General features: G+C 45.9%; 2 protein-coding genes across 3 annotated transcripts in view; one reads left to right on the top strand and one right to left on the bottom strand.

Moving 5' to 3' along the window:
* LOC114043424 (DNA repair protein RAD51 homolog 4-like) overlaps nucleotides 1-6,979 on the bottom strand; it is a 15,382-nt gene extending 8,403 nt beyond the window's left edge. Inside the window, exons 1-7 of one of the 2 annotated variants that reach the window (XM_027862533.1) lie at nucleotides 6,682-6,775; nucleotides 6,432-6,565; nucleotides 3,911-3,972; nucleotides 3,316-3,434; nucleotides 1,400-1,481; nucleotides 530-664; nucleotides 246-326 (exon numbers count right to left, since the gene is read on the bottom strand). In XM_027862533.1, the coding sequence (XP_027718334.1) occupies nucleotides 246-326; nucleotides 530-664; nucleotides 1,400-1,481; nucleotides 3,316-3,434; nucleotides 3,911-3,972; nucleotides 6,432-6,513 (561 nt within the window). In that variant the 5' untranslated portion in view covers nucleotides 6,514-6,565; nucleotides 6,682-6,775. Of the gene's footprint in view, nucleotides 1-245; nucleotides 327-529; nucleotides 665-1,399; nucleotides 1,482-3,315; nucleotides 3,435-3,910; nucleotides 3,973-6,431; nucleotides 6,566-6,681; nucleotides 6,776-6,910 lie in introns of those variants that run through there. The other variant, XM_027862534.1, reaches the window with a different exon arrangement.
* Nucleotides 6,980-10,025: 3,046 nt separating this feature from the next.
* On the top strand, nucleotides 10,026-15,505 carry LOC114043359 (fibronectin type III domain-containing protein 8-like). Its single transcript, XM_027862448.1, has 4 exons — nucleotides 10,026-10,228; nucleotides 11,327-11,690; nucleotides 13,592-13,837; nucleotides 15,353-15,505. The coding sequence occupies exons 1-4, from the start codon at nucleotides 10,026-10,028 to the stop codon at nucleotides 15,503-15,505; spliced, it is 966 nt and encodes a 321-aa protein (XP_027718249.1).
* The last annotated feature ends 285 nt before the right edge of the window (nucleotides 15,506-15,790 follow it).

Consider the following 15,790-nt stretch of genomic DNA (forward strand, 5'->3'; position numbering starts at 1 on the left):
AGGCAGTGTGCTAAGTGCTGTACAATTACTATCTCATTTGATGCTCACAACAACCCTGAGAGGTGCTATTACTATTCCCATTTTACAGACAAGGAAACTGAGGCAAGTAGCAGTTAAATGACTTGCCAAGGGCCACACAGTTAATAAGTAACTGAGGCAGGATTTGAAACCAGGTTTTCTGGACTCCAAGTCTACCACTCAATCCACTGCGGCACATAGCTGCCTCTAAGACAGAGGGAACTTACACCAATGAGAAGGGGGAGACTGAGTCCCACCAGGCCCTGAAAGCAAGGTTTAGGGTCTCCAGGGAGAACTCTAAAGACCTTCTGGAAGAAATGACAGGGAGAAGTATCTGAGTTTTGGGGCACAAATGCACAGAGAGGCCCAGAACAATGGAGGGACCAGTGCCAAGGAGGCCCGGAGATAGACCGCAGGCCTGAAAACACGGGAGTGAGATGATGGTTCTTTTGGGTGAAGCTTCCATTTCCAGGACTGATGCGTACTGCAGGGACGTCCTTCCCACCCTGACCTGCTCCTCTTCATCCTCGGTCCTGGCCTGCAGCAGCTGGAGGAGGCGTGAGGCTGTCAGGCCTCCGGTGGAGTCGATGTACAGGACACTCTGACCCAGGCTGTAGGCCACACTGGCTGCTGTGCAGAGGCACACCTGGGCCGAGGAAAGAAAGAGCTGGGGTGAGCTCAGGCCTCCGGAGAATCTCTGCCAAACTCTCCCTAGACTCCCCTGGTCCTTCCCGTGGAGACGGGCTGATGGGGCACAGAGCTGCTTGGGACCTCAGGCAACTCACATAACTTTGGAGTTGCTACCCGTGGCAAAACCCAAGTCTGTCCCCTTCTCTGCAGGGGCCCTGTAGCCTTGCCTGACAAATTGCTGGTACCCACTCAATTAACTGTTGGTCAATAAGCACTGATTAAGAGCCTGCTGTGTACTAGGCACAGCACAATGGTATGGAGACACAAAAAGAGAAGCAAAACAATCCTTGGTCTCAAAGTACTTACATTATATCAGGTAGTAGGTCTACCTGTCAACACACACCTGTTTCCTGCCTCCAGGCTAATGGAGCTAGAACTAGCAGAAACTGGGCCTGAGACAAATTAGGCTGTTGGGGTAAGGAAAGGCAGCCCAGAGGACAATCTGATGGCATAAAGGGAAGGGGGTAGCCAAAGTCCTACAAGGGCAGTTGTGACCCACACTTCTGATGGCAAAATCTGGGATGGGAATTCTAGAGCCAGAAAGATGGAAATGTGCCTTCCCAGAGAAGGAAAAAAACCAGTATGCCCCCCTCATCCTCAGACCCTGGAAGAAGCGTGAATATCTCTGTAATACTGGTACCTGGTACAGAACCCTGCTGGCCCCATGCCTGTTAAAGCTCTGACATCATACCTGGGTTTTGCCACTGGCTGGGGGGCCGGTGATTTCTGTGACTTCTCCAGTGTAGAGGCCAGAGTCCAGCAGCTTATCCAGGCTATCAGCCAGAGAGAAAAGGGAAAGAATCATCTTTCAAGGAAGTGGGATGGAAAAGAAGAAAGAAATAATCCTCTCCCACCTCCTTCCTCAAGAACATAGTTTAATATTAGAAACCAAGTTAGAGGCCATATTAGACTTTTGCATTTTATAAATGGGGAAACTGATGGTCACACAGAGTAATAAGGCAGGATGTGAACCCAGGTTTTCTTGACTCCAAGCCCAGCACCCCACTCAGAATACCATGAGAGCTACTAGTGATTTTCTCATCATCACATCCAATGGTCTTTTCTCAGTCTTTGTCCTACAAAGTCTCTCTGAGGGACTGGAGACTGTCTAACGTTATTCCTTAAAATTCTCCCTTTCTGTACCTTCTGTGACCCTGATATCCTGGTCCTCTCATCATAACACCATCTTCTTTGCCTCCTTCTGTGACTATCTCCCAAGATTCTGACTTGACTTCACTTCGCTGCTCTCATCTGAGTATCAACAAATACTCCTCTGCTCTCCAAGGTAGTAAGGAAGTAAAGACGTTTCTCTCCCGTAGGCTCTAGTACCAGGAGCCAATGGTTAAATTTTCAGTGTAAGCATTTATACCCCCGAAATCAGCAAAGGTTGCAAATCAGGGTTATTGTTTGGTTAGCCGTCTAGACTTAAGAAAGTGAGGGAGAAACTGTTAATATGTTGTCCAGTCATTTCAGTCGTGTCTGACTCTTTGTGACCCCATTTGGGACTTTCTTGGCAGAGATACTGAAGTGGTTTGCCATTTCCTTCTCCAGCTCATTTTACAGAGGAGGAAACTGAGGCACACAGGCTTAAGTGACTTGCCCAGGGTCACACAGCTAGTCAGTGTCTGAGGTCATATTTGAACTCAGGTCTTCCTGACTCCAGGCCTGGCACTCTATCCACTTCGCCACCTACCTATATAATAATACATATTAAGCTACAAAGCGTTGTTTGTACTTTTTTTTCCTAGAGAACCAGTTGTTAAACATTTACCAGCCTCGTATTTCCATCTGCTCAAAGAACACCCAGAGAAGGATGTCCTGTTGTCATCTCAAACTCAATATGTCTAAAACTGAAATAATCATCTTTCACTTCAGACCAACTTCCTTTTTGTCCTTTTAAAAAAAATCTTTTTTGTCATAAACTTGACAAATATCAACAAACACGAACATTTCCTTATCTACTCCATGAGGAAGGAAGTATTTCTTAGGCCTATTTTATAGATGAGGTGATCTTAAAAAAAAAACAAAAAAACACCACCACATCAAAACATTTCCTTATAAAAACAATGGGAAAAAAAGAGGATTTTGTAGGACACTATGAACCTCTATTATGTTTGGCTTATTTTTACATATATATGAAATTTCACATGGTGGTTTAGCATGAATCCCTTTCCTTCCTAACTCTTCCCCACCCCGAACTTCACCACCTAGCTAGGAACAAATAAAAATATCATTTCAGCTCTGGACTTAACCTTATTTCTTCCCTAAGGCAGGCCTATGAATTGGGAAGTTGGGGGCAAGGATTATTCTCCCTGATTTATTTTCATTCAGAGCCACCAGACTGCAATTTACTGTGACAAAGACAAATAAAACCCAGGCCCTGCCCTCTAGAAGGTTTGTAGGAGAAACACAGAAACAGCAGAACAGTGACCAGCCTGCCTAATGGTATCATACCTTGCGGCAGGAAGAAGTGGGAGTGCTGACCCTCTCTCCACCCCCTTCTCCACCCCCAGACCACACAGGCCTTCTATGAAAACAGGCCTGGGGTGACTAGACTCAAGTCTCAAAAGCTAAGCCCAGGGAGTGGGTCCCTTTCCCAGAACACACCTTGCAATGCCTGTGGCCAAGATGGCAGTGGAGGTCTTGAGCTCTTCGTAGAGATCAGCACCGTTGAAGGGGAAAGAGGAGAACTGAACCAGCAGTACCCTCCTCACAGCAACTAAGGCCTGCCACCAACACAGCACAGAAGTGGGTGAGGGCAGGAACAGAAGACATTTTATTTTTTAAATTTTTATCTTATTTTTAATGTTTTCATTTTTTATATTACATTCATATCCAAAAAATAGATTCACTCTCCCTTTGATTCCCTTTACCCAGAGAGCTAGCCTGGATAACAAAAAAAAAAAAAAAAATGGTTCAACAGAACCATCACACACACATCAACCCTTGTTGATATATGCCAGATTCTGCACCCATAGCCCCCACCTCTGAAAAGAAGGGAGGGAGGCATACTTTCTCAATTCTGAAAGAGAAATATGCTTGTAAGTGCTCTGAAAACATGCAAAGATAAAGGGGTTCAGGGTCTTCCCTATCCCTTCTGCCCAGGCTTCTTACTCCATGGTCTCCCTTCATGCAGGCAGGGGTCTGGACATTCTTAAAACCAGGAGCTCAGCTCCAGAGAAAGAGGCATCCTTGCCCTCACCTTATAAGACAAGGAACATTTCCGAGATACCTCTTCCAGGTCTGCAGAAACAAGGTCCACCACTGAAAGGAGACACAGAATGGAGAAAATGAAGCTCCCCCTATCCACCCACCCACCCACCTCCCCAACCCCAGCATCCTCCCCTGAGATCAGGAGAGGTCACACAACAGCATGGTCCCTCCGCACATTGATTGATTCAAGTTAATTCAACAACTTATAAGGGTTTATTATCATCCAACAATTAATTCAACAATTCAACAATTTATTAGGGCTGGGTATATCTTCCTGGAGTCAGGAAGACCTGAGTTCACATCTTGCCTCAGATACTTACTAGCTGTGTGACCTTGGGCAAGTCACTTAACCCTGTGTGCCTCAGTTTCTTCATCTGTAAAATGAGCTGGAGAAGGAAATGGCACCTAGCTGCCTCAGAAAGGCTTCCTGTAGGAGGTCAGATTTTTAACCTAGTCTTGAAGGAAATCAGGGAAGCCAGAAGGCAGAGATGAGGAGACAAAGCATTCTAGGTGAATGTGACATAAAAACAAAAATTATCAATAAAAATATGTTTAAAAATGAAATGAAATGGATAAAAGTAAATGTAACCCAGAATTCAACCAAAACCTCTTCCAGGGGCCAATGAAGTCCATTGGGGGAGACTGTGGAGGAAATCCATTGATTTGCAAGTCTATACTGGGACAGCAGGTGGATTCTGAGGGCTTGCCAGTTCTGCCTCCAAACAACATAGAACAGGCTGGCACACGTAATAAAAACTGTTCCTAGTTAGTCCTAGATAGTGTGATATCATGGTTAGAACACTGGATTTGACTTCAAGAAGATCTGGGTTCGAATCTTACCTTAGATACTTACTAGCTACGTGACCCTAGTAAGAGTCATTGAATTTTTCTGAGCTCATCCATAAGATGGGTGTAATAATAGCGTTCACTTTCCAGGGCTGGCCAGAATTAAATACGATAACACACATGTAGCACTTGGGAAACCTGAGATTGTTGTATAAATGTGAGCTACTATTATTTAGCGTTTATAAAAATTTAAAAAAAAAACTTTCCTCATAACTCTATTAGGTAATGCAAATATCACCCATTTTACTCGGACTCTTTGTTGCCTTTCTTTGTATATCCAGTCTAAGCATGGTGCTTGGCATACAGAAGGTGCTTAATAAATGCCTGTTGTTGTCCAGTTGACGTTCAGTCACGTTCCACTGATAATTCTTGGCAGAGATACTTGAGTGGTTTGCCATTTTCTTCTCCAGCTCATTGTGCAGATGAGGGAACTGAGGCAAACAGGGTTAAGTGACTCACCCAGGGTCACATAGCTAGGAAGTGTCTGAAACCAGATTGGAAACTCAGGAAGATGAGTCCTCCTGACTCCAGGCCCAGCTGACTGACAACTAAGGAAACTGACTTTTGATTTTTAGGATGACAGATTTAAAAGGCCATCTAGTTACAGATGAGGACATTGAGGCCTACAGAAGTTAAGTAATTGATTCAAGGTCACACAAGGAGTAAGCGCTAGAGCTGGAATTAGAACCCTCCGACTTGAATCTGCTCCGATGAGCTAGTTCAAGCTGCCCAGGGCCAAGCATTCTTTCCAGTGCATCAGATCCACTTGGGCAGCTAGGCGGCACAGGGCACAGAGTGCTGGGTCTAGAGTCAGGAAGACCCCAATTCATACACTTACTGCCTCAGACACTTGCTAGCTGTGTGACCTTGGGCAAGTCACTGAACCCTGTTTGCCTCAGTTTCCTCATCTATTAAATGATCTGGAGAAGGAAATGGCAAACTGCTCCAGTATCTCTGCCAAGAAAAACCCAAATGGGGTCATGAAGAGTCAGCGAGGTCTGAAATAAATGAACAACAACAAATCAGATTCACTGTATTAGAGCAATAACGAACATTTACTTAGTACTTTGAAGTTTGCAAAGCACTTTACAAACTCGTTTGATCCATGAGCCTGCGAGGTATTATTTTACAGATGAAGAAACTGAGGCTGAGAAAGGATAAATAATAATAATAATAATGACAATAATAATAGCACTTACAGAGAGCTTTTTGCTTTATGTGTGGCCCCTCTTTTGACCCTCAAAACAACTCTGCAAGGTAGGTGGTATTATTCTTCTCATTTTACAAATAAAGAAACTGAGACAGAAAGGTTAAGTAAAAATAACAAAAATAATAGCTACCATTTATATGGTGCTTTCAGGTTTACAGAGTACACATTTCTGCCAGGAAGGTGGTGTAACTATCCCCATGTTACTGATGAGGAAACTGAGGCTGACAAAGGTCCAAGGTCACACAACTAGTAAGTGTTGGAAGCAGAAGTGCTTCCAGATCTTGACTCTAAGGCCATGCCCACTCCATGACTGCACCTAGCTGGCTGGTAAGCATCAGAGGCAGGATCTGAACCTGGGTCCTTGTGGATTCTCTAAGTTCCCACCACTCAGGGCTGCCTCTATACATACATACCTCCACCCGCATGTATGTTTTGTAGTCTCGTGCCCCTTTACCTGTCTTAATGCCAATGCCCCTCAGCAGCTGGATCATCTCCTGGGTGAGAGCCGGGCAAAGCCCCACCCTGAGCACCCCCATCCTCGGGGTACGGAAGCAAGACGGGGCGTGCTAGATCCGCAAGGCTCAGAATCTGGGAGGGAGAGAGGCCAGTCATCACCCCTTGCAGCCCCAGCCCGACCCCCGAGGACCCCAGGGCTGAGAACTGTCCAGGGTCTGTCCCTGCCCCCCGTTTAGTCTCCTCCCTACCTGGGGGTGGAAAGCACGGTGACTACAAGACATCCAGAAAGCTGCAAGGGGCAAACAAAGAGGGGAGCCCCCCCCGCCCCCGAGTTGTGCCTCCCTAGACCTGCCCCAGCCTCCCAACAACTGGCAGCGTGCAGAGCAGGCTGGGCTTTCTCCCCACCTCCCACGCCTTTACCCTCCCCACCAGGGACCAGCTGGGCTGGGGGTCAGCGCTTCCAGCCCCGCCACTCACGCCCAGCTCTGCTCTGGCCGCCTCCACTTCCTGCTGGTTCCTCGCTTCGCGCCCAGCCTGGACCTTGCCCCACACTCCCATCTGCCGGCGGCACGGGGAGTTGCAGCGGCTGCAAAGCGCGGGGGGGGGGCGCCTGGGACGCGGTCAGTCTCTTCTGGGAGAAGGGCTGAAAACGACCAACCACCACGGAGGGCATCTGATCCAAGGTGCTTGTTTTACAAATGAGAGGGGGAAAGCCCCAAAAGCCGAGGTCACTTGTTTCCCCAAGGTCACACTGGTAGTGGGGGAAGTCGAATTTGAACCCAGCCTCTCTCTCTGTCTAGGGCTTTTGCTACTAAAACAGAGGCTGAAGAATCCCTTGATCACACAGCTTCGTTCCTCCTTTGCCCCACTCTTTTCCTAACTCCCTCTCACCCTCCTGCCCTTCCCATCTTTCATTTCTTCTCTCCTCATTCCCTCCCTCTTCTTGCCCTTAACTTCCCTGTTTCTTCCCTTCCTTGTTTTTTCCCTTCTCTTCCTTTCCCCTTTCCTTCCTGTTCTTCTGTTCCCTTCTTTCTTCTTCTCTTAACTTCTGTCACTCCTTTCTTTCTCCCCTCTCCTTTCTTTTCTTTCCTCCCTACTTTCCTTCCTTCCTTCTCTTTCTTCCCACCAATCTTCATTTCCTTGTCGTATCTTTTCCCTGTCTGTGATGTCCCTTTAAGGATCATGGAGGGCCCTTTTAGTATCTGCCCTTCCTTCCTCCGCTCTTCCCATATGCAGACCCCCTAATCTCCCCCACCCCCACAACACATACTCTTTTATTCATTTTTGTCACATCTCCTGGAAAAGTTGAGGCAAGGAGAGAAGAGGTTCAACAAAAATCAGGAAGACTGGGGTTTATACACATATTAGGTCCTGTGAGCCCAGCTGGGCAAGAACCTCTCAAGCACCTGAGGAGTCCCTGAAGACTCTGAATTACTGAGCAGGTGCATAGACGTTCCCTCTTCAGGAATTTTCTACCTCAGTAAGGGTCCAGACTACAGGAATAGGGAACCTGCGGCCTTGAGGCCACATGTGGCCCTCTAGGTCCTCAAGTGCAGCCCTTTGGCTGAATCCAAACTTCACAGAACAAATCCCCTCAATAAAAGGATTTGTAAATAAATAAATGAATGAACAAACAAATAAATAAATAAATAAACAAATAAATAAATAAATGAAGGAGGTAGCTAGGTGGTGCAGTGGGAGCCAGGAGGACCTGAGTTCAAATCAGGCCTCAGGCACATAACACTTACTAGCTTTGTGACCCTGGGCAAGTCACTGAACCCTATCGCCTAGCCAAAAATAAATAAATAAAAGGATGTGTTCTGTAAAACCTGGACTCAGTCAAAAGGCTGAACCCAAGGACCTAGAAGGCCAGAATGTGTGGCCTGAAGGCTTCCAGTTCTCCACCCCTGGTCTAGAACAACAACTTAGATATCATCTCTTAAGTCCAGTGGTCCTCAAACATTTTTTGCTCACAAATTTTCTGTTTTTATCATTCTGTTGTAAGGAATTGGGGAGGGAGTGTTCTACAGCATACCTAGAGAAATTTAGCACCCAACCTTTGAGAACTACTGATGTAATCTGGTCCCCCCATTTTACTGATGAGGGAACTTAAGCCCAGAGAATGGGGGTGATTTAAGATGACTAGCAAAGTCAGCAAGCCAGGAACTCAGCCAGATTGTCTGCTTCCACATATACCTCTGACAGAATGAATGAATGAATGAAGAATAGTCACTAGCCTTCAGAGCCCTTGTGGATTATCTCAGGATTTTTTTCTGCCCCCCAGCTTCTCTCTCTTATCATCACAAGAAATAAAGGTTTGCTATGGATTCCTCCCACCCCAGGGTTCCAGGATGTGAAGGACTGCTGGGTTCTGTCCCTATTCTGACAGAGAGGGGCTTGCCAAGGCTTCCTCGTCCCTCTCTACAAAATCAGGACAACCACCCCCACCCCACCAGGATAGCTCTATAAATTGCTTTGAGATCTTCAGAAAAAAGAAAGAGTGGCTTCTGCACATAAGCAGGTGGTGGTCATGAACATTTATTGACTGTTTACCTCAGTGAACCTTAGAGATTCTCTAGTGCAGAGGTGCTTAACTTCTGTTGTGTCCTGGACTTCTTGGGCGAAGCCCAGTGAAGCCTACTGACGCCTTCTCAGAATCGTGTTTTAAATGCATAAACTAAAATACACTGGATTACAAGGTAATCCAATTCTATTGAAATAGTTACCAAAATTTATTTTTAAAAACAAGTTCATAGGTCCCCAGATTAAGGACCCCTAATCTATAGACCAGTCATCTCACTGGAGACATGAAAAGGGGCAGCTAGGTGGAGCAGTGGATAGGGTGCTGAGGCTGGAGTCAGAAAGACCTGAGTTCAGATTCAGTCAGGGATACTTCCTAGCTCTGTGACTCTGAGCAAGTCACTTAACTATGTTTGCCTCAGTTTCCTTGTCTGTAAAACGGGGATAAGAAGAGCACCTACCTGCCAGGGTTGTTGTGAAGATCGAATGAATTGATAATTGGAAAGTGCTTAGCACAGTGTCTGGCAGATGGTAAACCCTGCATAGATGCTAGCTATTGGTGATGAATTTAATGATGAAACTGAGGCCCAAAGGGAAGTGAAACTTGCCTAAGGTCCCACAGCTAGTGACAAAACTAAAAGTCAAGTCTTCTGATTCCTACATCAGAATTTCTTTCCCTATGTCATCAACACAAATCAACATGTCTCCCTGTTCCCCCAAAAAGTGCATGTGCATGAGGAAAATCCATAGATTTCAGAGAAAGTCTAGAGTTTCCCTATTTTAAACATGCAACTAACCCACCCACATTTATCCCCACTCTCATCCCCAGGTCCTCCGATTTCTCTCCCTTCCATCTATCTCTGGTCCTGGCTATCTGGTACTACAGTGACCTCATGGCAATAGCCACCAATCAGGGGGCAGGGGAAACCTAATTGTTACAGTTTGGTATCATGGTGACATCACCCCCTAGTCACCCCCCAAAATCAAGGGCTGCAGAGGCTGCATTGACAGTTTATGTCTGCTTCCAGCCTGCTTGGTGACTGAGCCTCTCGGTCTCACTTTGCGAAGGCAGATGGCATCTGGGGTCCTCTGGAGAGTGGAAGAGGAGGATGAGGAGGATTTGGACCAAAACATTTCCAACAAGAAGGATCCATTTAGCCAATTTAAGAAGTTGTTCCCAATTCATGTGGATCGGAGGTTCTCTGTCCAGGGGTTCACTATGCCCCCAAGATGCACCAAGCCTACCCTTGTTGAGGAAGGAGACTCAGAAGAGATGTAAGGACCAGCACCATCCCTCCTTTCATTCTTTATAGAAGAACAAGGCTTAGGAACAGACAGGGCAGCCTTTAGAGAAAGGATCAATTTCTTTGACCCATGATCAACCTGTTCCCTGCATTCTTGGGACGATGAGGAGGAAACCTTTGTATTCAGATGAGAGTGGGTTGACATATTTTTCCACCTACTCTCTACCACCAATGCAATTTTATCTTCTCCCATCTAGTTAGTTGGTTTCATTTCCCTTCTAGTGTCAGCTGCTCTTGGAATGACACAATCCCCCTGCCCCTATAACTACCCCCAAACTTCGCAAAACCTTATAGCTAGGAGGGGAGGAGAAAAATGGATTCTATCATCATAGAATACAGAGAAACACAGACCGTGGTTTCCTCCAACTACTTCAGTTCAATGGTGCCTACTGGATGTCTTGCTTGGTGGTGCACCTCACCATTCTAGATCCTTGATATTACTAAAGCATAGTAAAGCATAGCTCTGACCTCAGTCGCTGCTTTTTGGGAAGCCTCAGTAAGTTCTCTATTGCCTCTAAGATAAAGTAGTTTGGCATTTTACAATCTGGCTCCAACTTATCTTTCCAGATAGGTCTTGAAAGGTAAACTTACTTAAGGACAAGGGACTATATATGCTGGTTTTGTCTCCGTATTTACAGTGCCTAGTTAGTGCTTGGCACTTAGGAGGCAATTGGTAAATGCTTGCTGAATTGAATTAAATTTAGTACCATGAGGCAGGGAAGGGAAGGAGAGAAGGAGGAAAGGAATGCAAGGGTGGGGAATCTGTAGCCTCGAGGCCGCATGTGGCACCCTATGTCTTTAGTCAAAGGGCCATCCTTGAGGACCTAGAGGGCCACATGTGGCCTCGAGGCTACAGGTTCCCCACCTCTGGAAGCATTTATATGGCATCCACTATGTTCTGTTAAGCACTTTACAAATATCTCATTTGAGTTGATTTGAGTTGTGGGCACGCAGTGATTTTAGCAAATGATGCATCCCTGAAGTGATCTCTACGGGCCAACCATGGGATGGACCAGGGCTGTCCAGCTGTCACCTTTCCAGCATGCTTTGTTGTTTTTGTCCTCCCTAGTCAGCCTTTCGAGTCAGAAGAGTCTAGTTCTGAAGTCTCCAGCGACTCCCCCATTCCCACCAGCATGCTGAACACATTCGAATTTTCCCCGTATCAGCCCAACAGCAACAGCTTCTTAGACTTGCTGGAAAGACAGCTGACAAAGCTCAGCTTGGCCTCCTTGGCCGAGAACAATGAGAAGGGGGACCGGTCCATCTGTTCCAGCCATTCCGAGCCCCTAGTGACGAACTTTGTCCCCCTGGATCTGGACAACCCTGAGACGGATGTAGACACCATCTCTACTTCCTCAGAGTCTCCTGTGGTTGTGGATATCCCCGAAGTCCCCTTCATCTGTGAGCACACCGTCAGTGACTCCACAGCTGTGGTGGGTGACGTTGTCTGATGGGGGCAGCGAGGGAAAAAACTCAAACTTCCATGAAAGAAGGGTGAATGAGTGAGTGAATGAGTAAGTGAATGAATATAATGAGTGAATGAATGAAATGAGCGAGTGAATAATAAGTGAAAGAATGAGTGAGTGAATGAATGAATAAGTGAAAGAATGAGTGAATGAAAGAAATGAGTGAGTGAATGAGTAAGTGAAAGAATGAGCGAATGAACGAATTAAATGGATGAGTGAATGAAGGAATGAGTGAAAGAATGAGTGAGGAAATGAATAAATGAGGAGTGGATGATATGGGAGGCCTCGGAGGCCTTTTGGTTCTCAATCTAAAGAAATGGCAGAAAATTTCACTTTCACATTGACCAGGCAGCAAATGAATAAATATGAATGAATGGGTAGAGGAATGAATGAATGAAGTACAATGCTCTACACACCAGAAGGGAAGAGATATGGATGGAGTCAGGGTGCAACTTGGACTGAGTGTAGGTTAATCATTTAAAAATTATTTAATTATTATTGGAAATTTAGTAACACTCAAAAAAAAACAAGCAAAATGTGGAGTTGGCCCTCAGATAAAAACTCCAAAATTTGAACTTATACTTTACTTGGAAAAAATACTAACGTAAATTTGAACAAAATAATAATAACAATTGAGTTGTTATTGGTTTCCTCCTTCCAAACGGTTCTGAGAGTTCTTGTTTGTAAAGTTTCCTTGCCTTCTCGACATCTATTTATGTCTCCTATTGTTTGCCATGGTCCGTGGAAAGTTGGCCTGATTGTTCACCTGACCTCACTCTTGGACAATCCTTCCCAAATTTCTTGATATTCTTCACATGTCATTTTTATCTAGCCCAATAGGATTCCATTATATTAACATATACTACAGTTCATAGAACTCTTCTCCAATTGTTATTGGTATTCTCAGTTGCTTTCTTCCCCTCCAATTTTTTGCTATTACAAATAAAACAATTATGGATGAATAGTTTTGGGCAGCAGCATAATGGTCCTATTTTCCTCTTGATAACATCCTCAGAATTGTGCCTCAGGAATAGGACCCAAAGAGCAGCTGCTACAGTGGGAAAGAGAGTTGGATTTGAGATCTGAGGACCTGTGCTTCAAATCCCAGCTCTGCTACTCCCACCTGTGTGACCTGGAGTAAAGTCACTAAACCTTTCCAGGCCTCAGTTTCCCCCATTGGTAAAATTAATAATAGTAGGTTGGATTCATTGACCTCAGAGTTTGCTTTCGGTTCTAAATCTATGATCCTTTGAAGTCAAGTTTAAGGGTACAATAAACCTTGTGACTCATTCCATACTAAGAGTCATAGATGCAACCTGGAAAGATTCCTGGCTCTGGAGTTAGAGGATCTGAGTTCAAATCTTGCCTCCTGATGTTTATTGTGTGACCATAGGCAAGTCAATTAAACTTCTCTGGGTTTCCTCACCTTTATTTTCTTTGCTTGTTTATTTTTGGGGGAGGCAATCCTGCTTAAGTGACTTGCCCAGGGTCACACAGCTAATAAATGTCTGAGGTCCGATTTGAACTCAGGTCCTCCTGACTCTAGGGCCAGTGCTCTATCTACTGCCTCTCCTTGTCTTTAAAATGAGGAACCTGGGATAGATGGCTTCTGTGGTCTCTTCTGGCTCCTAGAGTTAGGATCTTAAAGGCCATTTCACTCCCCTAGACCTCAGTTTCCTCATCTGTAACTTGAGGGAATTAGACTAAAGATGGCCTTTGAGTTTCCTTCTAGATTCCCATGATTCCACGAGTATTTGTCCCCTACCGAGCCATGTCAGCAAGCATTTCTTAAGCGCTTCCACTCATGTTCCAGGTGCTGTGAATGGGTTGGGTACAAGGAAGCCCGTGTGGGTTCTCTCTTCCCCCAGATCACCTGGAACAGGAGCCAAGGCAAGCAGCGGGTGAGTTTCTACCAGGTTCTCCTGCAGGAGACAGAGCTAAAGAAAGACAAAGTGAAGAATGAGATGCCCAGGGAAAAATACTGCCCCTGGATCTTCAACCACATCACGGGCACGTCTGTCAAGCTCATGGAACTGAAGCCGAACACCGAGTACTACATCAGGATCCGTGCTGCTAACCTAGCAGGCCCAGGGGAATGGTGCAAACCCTACAAAGTGAGTCCAGGCCCGTCGTCCCTGGAGAGGAGGGGGAGAGTGGAAGGGAACCGCGAGGCGCAGTCAGTGCCAACTACAGGGAGGGAGAGACAGACAGACCCACGGACACACAGACAGAAAGACAGAACCTTCCTTCATGGCCTTTTCCAAGCTGGAATAATAGATTTACACGTAGCCCTTTAAAGTTAGCAAAGCACTTTACAAATATTATCTCATTTCATCTTCACAATTACCTTGGGAAGGAAGGTAATGTATTATTTTGCCATTGTACTGATAGGGAAACTGAGGCAGGCAGAGGTCAAGTGACTTTCTCAGAATCATACAGCTAGTAAGTAACTGAGGTCAGATTTTAACTCCAATCCCCAGCATAACCTGTGCTGCCTAACTGCCCCTAATCCCATACAAAATCTTCCCATTTTGTATTTTTACTGTTACTCTAAGCCAGGTAAAGAGTATGGGATTTGGCATCTCAAGACCTAGGTTTAGCTTTGGGCTGTGCTCCCTACTATCTCTGTAACTTCAGGCAGGTTCACTTTAAGCTCTCTAGGCCTCAGTTTCCTCCTCTATGAAATGAGGGGATTGGTGCTAAATGAATTTCTAAGGTCCCTTTTAGTTCTTAAAAATCTGCCATCCTACCAGAGCTGTGGACCCACAATTAAGCTTTCAAACCCAGGGCTTTGAGGATCCTCTATAACCATTGCCTACTTCCTCTCCTCCTCCGCTACCTTAGCAAGCATAGAAAATTGAGATCCAGTGCTCTAGGCTATTTGTGTATTTGTACAGATACTGGGAAATTGAATAAATAGAACCAGACAACAAGCACTTATTAAATACTTACTAAATACCTACTATGTGCCAGGTTAGGTGGCAGGCAGTGGATTGAGCACCAGGCCTGGAGTCAGGAAGACTCATCCTTCTGAGTTCTAATCTGATCTCAAACACTAGCTGTGTGACCCTGGCCAAGTCACTTTACCCTCTGTACCTCAGTTTCCTTATCTGTAAAATGAGCCGGAGAAAGAAATGGCAAACCACTCCAGTATCTCTGCCAAGAAAACCTCAAATGGGGTCATGAAGAGTAGGACGCTACTGAAAAGACTAAACAATAAGAATTATGTGCCAGGCACCTCTAAGCTTGGGGATAAACTGTTCCCTCCCCTTAAAGAGCGCGCACACACGTCTCCCCTTGTAGAGCATAAGCTTCTCGAGACAGGAACTGGGGTTTGTTCGGGTTTTTTTTTGTCATCTGTGCCTGGCACATAGTAGGCATTTAATAAGCGTTTTATGGAATAACCCGATTGTTGGGGGCATGGAGGGAGGAAATGTTGAGGGAGGAAAATGGGGGGGGGGTAGGAAATAGGAACCAGGGAAGAAGTTGGAAACCTGAGGGGAGTATACTGGGGACAAAGAGGTGCAGCAATAGAATTAGAGTGGGAAATAAAATTAGGGTGGGAAATCAAAATGGGAATTTAGAAAAGGAGCGAAACGAGCACCGCTTTCTTTTTCTCTCTGACTCAGTTTTCCACACTGGCCATTAATGTGAGTGGCTTCCCCAAGGAGAACCCCATCCAAATCACCGTGCTTCGTCGAGAACCCCAGAGGAAAACGGTACACGTTGGGGTCAAAGAGCTGAGGAGACTGGAGGACTTGGAATTCATTTTTCCCAACTAAGAGGGCTCTTCCGGCCCCAACCATTCACCCATTTATTCGGCCCCCGCTCAGGGCCCCTCAGGAGCCTCGTCTAGCACCAACACAGAGCATAGCACTGATGAGCCCCACCTCTGCTTGCCCAAGCCCTGGAATGCCCCAGCTTCCCTGCCTCTCGACCCCCTGGCGGGGACATGATGCGGCAGGACCCCCACTTAACTGGACCCAAGTAGCCTCAGACTGGCTGGCAGCCAGGTCGAGCCACTGACTATAGCTTCTGGCAGGCTCCTTCCTTCCCCCCTCAGAGCT

This window comes from Vombatus ursinus, unplaced genomic scaffold (assembly GCF_900497805.2).
Source record: "Vombatus ursinus unplaced genomic scaffold, bare-nosed wombat genome assembly UNPS02014768.1, whole genome shotgun sequence".
Lineage (NCBI taxonomy): Eukaryota > Metazoa > Chordata > Mammalia > Diprotodontia > Vombatidae > Vombatus > Vombatus ursinus.

What these genes read in the sequence shown, in the direction of transcription:
- LOC114043359 (XM_027862448.1), top strand. Translation starts at nt 10,026, where the DNA reads ATGGCATCTGGGGTCCTCTGGAGAGTGGAAGAGGAGGATGAGGAGGAT. An exon ending in GAAGGAGACTCAGAAGAGAT is followed by an intron (nt 10,229 to 11,326) that starts GTAAGGACCAGC and finishes TGTCCTCCCTAG; the next exon opens with TCAGCCTTTCGAGTCAGAAG. An exon ending in TCAGTGACTCCACAGCTGTG is followed by an intron (nt 11,691 to 13,591) that starts GTGGGTGACGTT and finishes CTCTTCCCCCAG; the next exon opens with ATCACCTGGAACAGGAGCCA.